The following is a 9,068-nucleotide window of genomic DNA, read 5'->3' on the forward strand; positions in this document are numbered from 1 at the left end:
GTGCATTCTCAAGCCCGTTTTATGGGCGAAAAATGGCCTCCTACGATGCATGAACGCGTGTTCAGTCTTTTGCTTTTTCACAGTTGAACCAGGCCTCATAAACAGGCGGGCCTACGCACCGCTGCAGGCGCGGGTCGGTGTTGATACATTTATATGATGGGGACAAGGATCGCTTCAGGGGGTTGAGTCAGTCCTGAGGCGAGATATCACCCCACTTCGGCCCACAACACCGAAATAGACGACTAAAACAGTGGAATATGCACGCAACACTTATGCGCGCCTATTCGGTGCGAATAGACGTCTAAAACACGTGTTTAGACGACTAATTGTATGCAACGCCTAATCGGTGCAACAATCTTCTGGCGGTCTGTGAATCCATGCCGAACGCGGATGGAAGCGGGCAGCCTAATCTCCCGGCCGTCTGCGAATCCGTGCCGACGTGCGGATACTCTAGCACGTACAACATAGCCTTTGGTGTGGTGAATAGGTGAATCTGTGGATTGCACTACTACCTAGACGAAGCGGCTGGACGGAGTGATCTATTCCGAAGTTCCGAACACTGAACACAGCTTTGCGAACTGTGTGTAGGGCTGGCTGATAATTAGAACACAAGAAGTATAAGAGCAGCTGTCTTCCTTAGTTCTATCAGTACAACGCCAAAACAAACAACACCATGTCCACTACCACCACCATCTTGGTCACAGGCGCGACTGGCACCCAAGGCCGAGGCACCATCCGCGAGCTACTCAAGCTCGGCCATGTTGCCGTGCGTGCTTTGGTGCGCGACGACACCAAGCCCGCCGCTGCCGAGCTGCGCGAGTCCGGCGTTGAACTCGCTGTTGGCCATTTTGACGACCCTACCGCACTCTCACTCGCGCTGCGTGGCGTCGACGCCGTCTTCATCAACGTCTCGCCGCTTTTCAATGACCTCGACGCCGAAGCCCGGCATGGCAAAAACCTTGTCGATGCGGCCGTTGCTTCCGGCTCGGTGCACACGGTTGTCTACTCCAGCGTCCTCCTGACCGGCCAGCATGAGAAAAACCCCCGCTGGCACCATCTTGCGAACGAGGGAACGCGCGCCTACTGGCTCAACAAGGCCCGCGTTGAGCAAGCCGTCCGCTCCTCGTCCATCAGGCACCGCATCATCCTGCGCCCAGCCCACTTCATGACCAACTACGTCGGCTCCTTAGGCGGCATGATATTCCCCGAACTGTTTTCGCAAGGCGTCCTTCGCGCCGCCTCGACTCCTACTACGCCTACTATGCTTATCAGCCCGGACGATATTGCCAAGTTTGCCGCCGCCGCCCTCACCCAGCCCGAAGTCTATAACGGCCAAGAGATCGATTTAGGTGTCGAGAACCTAACGAACGAGGAGATCGCCGCGGCGCTGTCGAGGGCCACGGGTAGGCAGATCCAGACGCAGTATATTGCGCCGGACAAGGCCGAGGAGCTAGCCAAGACGAACCCAATAATCAGCTCCCAGCTCTTCTTCAACGAGCGTAGTTCAGGCGTCGACGTGGCCGCCCTCCGTTTCAAATACGGTATTCCGTTGCAGACGTTTTCCGAGTTCCTCGACGCGCACAAGGACGATGTGAAGGCTTCTTTTGGTTAGATACAGCAGGCATTACCAATACCATGCATAGCTCCTTTCTAATGACATATGTGAAAACCGCTCCAGTGCTCAATAGAGAGAACGGTATATCTTCTAACCATGCCTTTACCTTGTCTCTTCGACAGTCCTCGAGGCGTTTTTTGAGAGCAAGGCGCTTGCAGACCACTTCATTGAGGAGCATAAATGTGGCCACTACTTTGAGACGATTTTGCCAATGCAGAACAAGCTGTGTCGCGCTCACTCTGGAAGCCTTCAATTAGTAGGGGCGTGATCTTGCCACATCGCAGCCAAGCCACAAGCTACTGCCTATCAGCCACATTCAATCTCTCGACCGGCTAGTTGATTATCTTTACAAGATGCTCGAAAAAGAAGCCCTGCTTATTAAGAGAAACGGTGGACAAATCGTACGGACCAAAGTCCCGGTGTCAACTACTCCCAGCACCGAGATATTGCAGAATACAGTCTCTATTGCGTGAATCTCCTGAACATTCATACCCCCATAATCTAACACATTTCGCTGAATCGAGCCTTGCCGACGTCTTGACGGCAAGTCTGACGGCATCAAGATGGTCTTTGCCCTTTGGGACAGAAGAAGGAAGATGACTGGCCTCAGGTCTTCACGCGAATTCCCGCTAAACAAGTTGTCTTACAGCTAAACACAAGACTTTGTAAAGCGGCTTGTTTCGAAACTGCCAGAAGACAATAGTCCACTCAAAATCTTGGAGGTGCCGGAACCGGTGGAACTACCAAATGGATTGTTCCTCTCTTGGAAAACTTAGGCTTCACAGTAGGAGTACACTTTCAGCGACCTCTCCCCCTTATTTGTAGCTGCTGCCAGAAATAACTTCAGCAAAAGCTACTTTATAAAGTTTCGGATAGTCGACATCGAGAAAACTCCAGCAGACGACCTTCTCAACAATCAACACATGGTGCTGGCCAGCAATGCCGTACACGCTACTCAAAGTTTAACTGGGTCTCTGAGCAACATGCGGAAGACACTACGGCGCGATGGCTTCGTAATGATGCTGGAAATGACGATTAACGAGAACGTTGTATTGGGTTGAATGATATTTGGCCTACTGGATACCTAAAGTCTTTTCGAGAATGGCCGCCGTCATGCATTCGCAAACCAGTCACGATAGGAGAAAGATCTCTACACGGTCGGCTTCAGCCACGTAAACTGAACGAATGGTAGCCACCCGGAGACGGCGATACAGGGTGTCATTGTCGCCCTCAACGACGGAGAGAACTCGTCAGCCCGCCAGGCCATGTCGTGGTTGACGCCTACGTCGAAAAATACTCGCGAGACTTCTCCCCTCCTATCCGCACCGAGCCACAATGTTGATCCAGAAAACCTCTTCGTACTAGTAGCTCCCGCTACTAGTAGTCTCAGATCGCACCTTGTAGCCTATCTCTCACGCTTGGCCCAAGTTAAGTCGGTCGTCTGCCTGAATTAAAAAGGCAAGACGGATTCCCAGACGCATTAGCCTTAGGCTTTAGAAATTAGAATCGCGTGGTATTGACAGGAAGGCCTAGCGAGGATAAAGGTTATAGAGACAGGCACAACGAAGCCAATACTGGGCCTGGAAAAGGAGTAATACGACAATCTCGTTGCCACTGTAATGCATATAGTCCACAACTCGTAGCCGGTAAGCGGAAAGCGGCCTCTCAAAGGATTCGAAAGTCAATTCAAAGTTATACGCAACTTTTTAGACTTTGCCAGCGCAGCCGCGGCCACTTAGAGTCACTAATCGGCTTCTAGTTCGTCTCATCTATTACGTTAGTAGGCCAACATCCTATACACAAAGGCAACTTGCCAGTCCTAGAGGAGAGGATAACAATAGCCGGAAGCGGTACTCGCCAACTTTACGGTAATATCAAGTAGGTTTGTAACTTATTAAGCGTGTGCTCGATAAGACGCTACACCGTTATCCTCGGAACTTCGCCGCTAGCTTCGTGCGCCTAGGCTAAGGCTTAATAACTACCGGATATTAGAATCTTCGACGGTATACTATCCTAGCGTGCGGAATCGTCTAGCCTTATTACCGTCGGTCTAAATAAATAGACGGTACGCTAATAGACGGTAACGACTATCTCCGTAGCGTCGCGCTAAGAACAGTCTCGTCCCGATAGAGCTTAGTTTAGGAGGACGGTAGTAGACGGTAGTTAGAGGCGACCGCTATATATATTACCTAATTAGGCTTAGAGCTAGGGTATTAGTAGGTCGGTATATAATCTTATATCTTCGATACTATACGAATCTTTATAATACTATACTAAATCTCGCGATATCGGTTTAATTAAACGAGACGGCTTACTTCGTCGTCTAATTAAATAAATAGACGGTAGGGACGGTAGGCGGTTCGTCCCGCCTACCGTCTAGCGCCGACGGGACGGTTAAACACGCTATACTATCCTAGACGCCGGGCAATAACGTAGCGGTTATACTAGGTAATCTACTACTCGATTATACGCCCTTTCCTGTTTATTACATCGACAACACGGTACGGTAACCCTGGAGCGAGATGGTGCCTGTCTTTAGCTAAGGCTATCGGCGCCGACGTTATTCCCTTCGCCGAATAGCTTAAACGGGGTATTACTAGATACTGTTGCCGGAAAAAGTTTAACAGGTAGTCCGGATACGCGACGAGGAGTCGAATCCAAAGTCTAAACAGTAAATTACAAAGTATTCGGCTTCACAACGTCTTTTCCCCGTGCGAACTTATACAATTTTCGGGGCTGTAGAGAGGCCCGCAAGCTTTAGTTAACCAGTAAACTTTTGCCGGAAACTGTAGTAGCAGGGGTAACACGGGGTACTTTTCATCTTATACGAGGAAGGTCTCGCCGACCAGATTATTAGATGTCGTAGGAACCTCTCCGGGTAACGGTCCAGCAATCTGTGAGGTGTTGGGGAAGGGTGGACCGTACACGAGTAGGCGCTTTCAAGATAAAACCTCCATGGGCAGAATGATAGACGAATAATAGGCAGAAGCGGACGCGTCCGAGGTTTTGGCCCCCAAAATGTTTCTGGATTGAGCCTGCTCCGATGCGGGGTAATTACGAGATGCATGCGGGTTTGGGTAGGATTGGCAGATACCGACTCTATATGCATGTCAGCGGCCTCGCTAAAGCTTACCTTGGAAACAATATATGCAGGCTACATGTGTGGTCGTCGGGAAATTTTTCTCTTCACTTACCTCTTGATTCTACACAACATTTTTCTGTGATCTGACCGTTCAAACTCGCATTCATTCTGACGGACCTTGCGCATTTCGGCCACATGTACTGCCTCGAAATACATAAAAGAGCCGTGCCCTTCTTCCAGCTCCTCATACTGGCAGTTCTGGCGTTCTCTCTCCCCACAGCGGCCGCACCTCCCCTCTTTTCCTTCGAAAAAACCCAACTCCACGACACTGATATCCAAACTCTCCCTACTATTCACCGTTCACTCTTTGCCTTCGACAACAATTCCAGCTCTCAAGTTCCGCACAATGAAGGTCGCTGCAAAGTGTACCCCACAGACCAATCGTGGCCTAGCCCCGACGCCTGGGCCGCTCTCAACACTCTCACTTCCGACGCTCTCATAAAAGTCACCGCTCCGCAAGCCGCGCCCTGCTATCCAGGTGCAGAATATAACGCGGAAATATGTGCAGACCTTACAGCCAACTGGACCAACTCTTTCATCCACCTCTCAGACCCCGTAGAGATGCTCTCCCCGGTCACGCAAGGCTTGACTTGCCAACCACCAGATGTCTTTGACAGCAAAAACTGCAGGCTTGGCGGGTATCCTTTGTATGTGGTTAATGCCACCACGACGCGACAGATTCAAGCTGCGGTGAACTTTGCTCGGAACACGGGAGTCAGGTTGGTTGTGAAGAATACAGGACATGACTTCTCCGGGAAGAGCGGAGGAAAGGAAGCGTTGAGTATTTGGACGCATCATTTAAAAGATATCATGTTTTTGGAGGAATACGATGACGGAACATACAAAGGACCGGCAATCAAGGCAGGGTCTGGTGTACAAGGCTACGAAATGTATCAAGCCGCGAGTGAGAGAAATGTCGTAGTGGTTGGCGGCGAGGGAAAGGTGAGTGCCTAAACGCTCTTCACTTTGAATATTTGTCGTCAATCAAATGGCAAAACTGACAAAATTCGTAGACGGTCGGAATGATGGGCGGCTACATCCTTGGCAGTGGACACTCACCGCTCAGTTCTCTATATGGTACAGGCGCAGATCAGATCCTAGCCCTCGAAGTGGTTACACCAGATGGACGCTTCGTCACTGCATCGCCAACCTCACATTCTGACCTCTTCTGGGCCCTAAGTGGCGGCGGTGGCAGCACGTTCGGCGTGGTGACGTCGGCGACTGTGAAAGCACATCCGGAGATGCATGTCACGGGTGTAAGATTTATTTTCACGAGCGACCCGGACGCGGGAGGTACGGATCGATTCTTCGCGGGCCTTCGCAAGTATCTCGACTACTTCGAGTCCCACGCAGATAAAGGGATCTACTCATATTGGTTGATTCAACCTAGCACGCCAGCTCCGGGTCGCTTCACTTTTACCATGATGCCCTGGCTTGCGCCAAACATGACACGGGATCAAGCCATGCCGCTGCTGTCGCCCTGGATCGCAGATCTTGAGGCACTCGACATCAAACCCGAGCTCAATATAACGTACCACGAGACCTTTTACGAAAGCTGGCTCGCCAATTTTCCTCTTGAGGTTGTCGAGAAAACGAATGTCACGACAGCCTCGCGCATCTTTCCACGCGCCAACTTTGCCTCCGCCTCGCAGCTGAATGCGACATTTGCTGAACTCCGCACTTCGATTGAGAAGAAGAATCACGTCGTCGTGGGTTTCAACATGTCGCCTACACCACGCTCGGGCATACCGGACAACGCGGTCAATCCCGCTTGGCGAGACTGTCTCATGTTCGCCCAACAGTCTGTCCGTTGGTCACCGAATGCCACAGCCGCTGAGATCTTAACGGCGCATGAGGATTTGACTCTCAATGACATGCAACGCTGGCGCGACATCACACCGGGAGGTGGCACATACCTGGCGGAGAGTGATAGAAGGGAGCCAAACTTCCAACAGGCCTTTTACGGGGCCAAATATGATAGATTGTTGGAGGTGAAGAGAAAGTACGATCCTAAGGAAGTGTTTTGGGCTGTTACAGCAGTGGGAAGCGAGGGCTGGACTGTTGAGACGGAAGATGGGTTGCCGACTGAGAATGGGAGATTGTGTAGAGTAGTTTAAATAGGGTATTTTGCCGTCGTGGTGCACGTATAGTGGGAACAATAAGGTCAAGGTTCCTGTTAAAGAGAGCATTAAGAAGACTTGAAGTATTATGATTTATTTCACGCTTGCGTTGCCTGCTTTACTTTCTAGTCTAAGCGTTTACGTTTACAGTTTGCAGCTGTATCGGCATGTTAGGTGGGGCGAACTACTTTGAGATAGATAATTTATAGATCACTTTCCGTCTCGAATATATCTAACTCGACGCGCCGAAACAGCGTCTAGGATGCTCTACCGCCTAGTCCGGCCCGGACGGTGGGCGGGACGAACCGCCCGCCGTCTCTACCGTCTACTCGTTCAATTAGACGGGGAAGTAAGCCGTCTCATTCAGTCGGACCGATATTATAAGATTTAGTAGGGTGTTGTAAAGATTTATATAGTATTAGAGATATAAGATTATATACCAACACGCCGACACCCTAGCTCTAAACCTATTTAGTTAACTCTATGTGGCGGTGGCTAGACCGGCGTCCATTTGAACCAAGCTCCGTTAGGACCGAGGCCGTTCTTAGCGCGTGTGGACGAAGACGGTTCAGACGCTTCCTTAGCGTTCTGTCTAAATGTTCGGACCGACGGTGAATAGGCTGGACGATGCCGCACCCTGACAGCGTCGCCAGCGTAATGAGCAGCTCCGCCTGCGCAAAGTTCATACCAAATGAGCGAGTCGACCACAGACGCCCCTGACGCTTCATTCAGATCCCTGCCGCATTTGATTTGTGCTTGTCTTGTTTCTATTTGGGTTTATTTGGTCCCGTTTTCGTTGGCGTTGTTGCCGTTGCTAGAGGATTCTAGAACCTAGGCCTTTCGTGTACCAAAACTATTGCTTCTTCATACATACCGCTGTTGCCAGCAAGCCAAACTGAGCATCTACTAAAGCTCTTGACATATAGACTTGCGGAGATTTGTCCATGATAAGACTGAGCAGCCAGGAGCGAGTGAGACGCGACTGACGCGACCGATGAATCCTCAATCCAGCCATCGATTACAGTAACCATGTGTCCTCGTGTTTCTATCCACACACATCAGTAAAGCAACGGCTTCAGGGTGACCAACTATCGTTCCATCAAAAAACAACTGCTCAGTGCGGCACAGCAAAGGGAGACAAGATGTCCATAGCTTGTAGACGCCGTTTGCAGTACCTCGACAAAAAACAAAGAGTCGAATACGTCACGCAGGGCAAGAAATCTCGTGTAACATAACATTTCTCCGGGTTATCTCTCTGCAGACAAGTCCCCAACGTCGGCGGAGCAAAAGCGGCCAGTCGCCTGATCCAGCGCCTACCAAGCGAAGTCGCCACCTTGTAATAGCATGGAAGGGAAGTGGCCAGATGTCTTCTCTTTAGTGGCACCTTCAATAGTAGAAATCAGAAACTTGGTCGAGTCGGCAATGGTTGTCGGAGCTTCCTTCAAGCCGAAGGCGACTGCGGCGGAATTGCCCGATTCGGTCTGCACGAATCTATGGGGCCAGCGTCAGCAAGTTGAAAACACGAATAGGCCAGACCAAGAAGAGTGAGAAATTACCCAGGATCGACGACAAAGGCGATAATCTCGTGGTGCTCGACGTGGATTTTGCGGACGATGTAGTGCACGGCGGCCTTGGAGATGCCGTATGCTGCCACAGGGAAAGGACGCGTTTCTATAGTGCTGATGGAGCCCGATGGCGAGCCTATAGCTATGAATTTGGCGGGGCTGCTGGCCTTCTCGAGAAGCGGCAGAGTGGCCTGGAACAGGAGAAGCGGGCCGTACGAGTTAACCTCGACATGATGCTTGAGCACGTTGAGGGGCAGATTGGCAACGGGCGAGTAATCTTCTATGATGCCAGCGTTGGCAATGACAATGTCGAGATGGTCGATGCTGTGCTTGGAAACAAGCTCGTGGACGGCGGCGGTCGCCGACTTCTCCTCGCTGCTGTCAATGTGGACAACGATGAGCTTGCTGTTGTTTCCCTTTGGAATGCTGCTTAAAGCTTCGGCTGAGGCAGCCTTGCGAATGGCTGCCACGACGATGGTGTTGTCACGGCCGAGATAGCTCGTGGCGAGGGCCTTGCCAATGCCTACAACCCGCTCGTGTCAGCAACAGTGATCAGTCAAATCCAGATTACGCAGTAGCATACCTCTGCCAGCACCAGTGATGAGGACGACAGTCTGTGAAGCCAT

General features: G+C 51.0%; 3 protein-coding genes across 3 annotated transcripts; 2 read left to right on the forward strand and 1 right to left on the reverse strand.

Moving 5' to 3' along the window:
- The first annotated feature begins 603 nt into the window (after positions 1 to 603).
- Positions 604 to 1,639, forward strand: K452DRAFT_293063 (uncharacterized protein). The gene has a single exon (XM_033541495.1). It carries the CDS (start codon positions 674 to 676, stop codon positions 1,610 to 1,612), a length of 939 nt encoding a protein of 312 aa, XP_033391362.1. The 5' UTR covers positions 604 to 673; the 3' UTR covers positions 1,613 to 1,639.
- A 3,253-nt stretch (positions 1,640 to 4,892) lies between these two features.
- Positions 4,893 to 7,059, forward strand: K452DRAFT_281229 (uncharacterized protein; the record flags this gene model as incomplete). Its single annotated transcript, XM_033539485.1, has 2 exons — positions 4,893 to 5,699; positions 5,771 to 7,059. The coding sequence occupies 2 exons, from the start codon at positions 4,893 to 4,895 to the stop codon at positions 6,872 to 6,874; spliced, it is 1,911 nt and encodes a 636-aa protein (XP_033391363.1). The 3' UTR covers positions 6,875 to 7,059.
- A 1,131-nt stretch (positions 7,060 to 8,190) lies between these two features.
- Positions 8,191 to 9,068, reverse strand: K452DRAFT_303398 (uncharacterized protein; the record flags this gene model as incomplete). The annotated part of the gene is made up of 3 exons (XM_033542714.1): positions 8,191 to 8,368; positions 8,434 to 8,965; positions 9,026 to 9,068. 3 exons carry the CDS (start codon positions 9,066 to 9,068, stop codon positions 8,191 to 8,193), a joined length of 753 nt encoding a protein of 250 aa, XP_033391364.1.

Source organism: Aplosporella prunicola (genome assembly GCF_010093885.1).
Source record: "Aplosporella prunicola CBS 121167 unplaced genomic scaffold K452scaffold_89, whole genome shotgun sequence".
NCBI classification, from domain to species: Eukaryota; Fungi; Ascomycota; class Dothideomycetes; order Botryosphaeriales; family Aplosporellaceae; genus Aplosporella; species Aplosporella prunicola.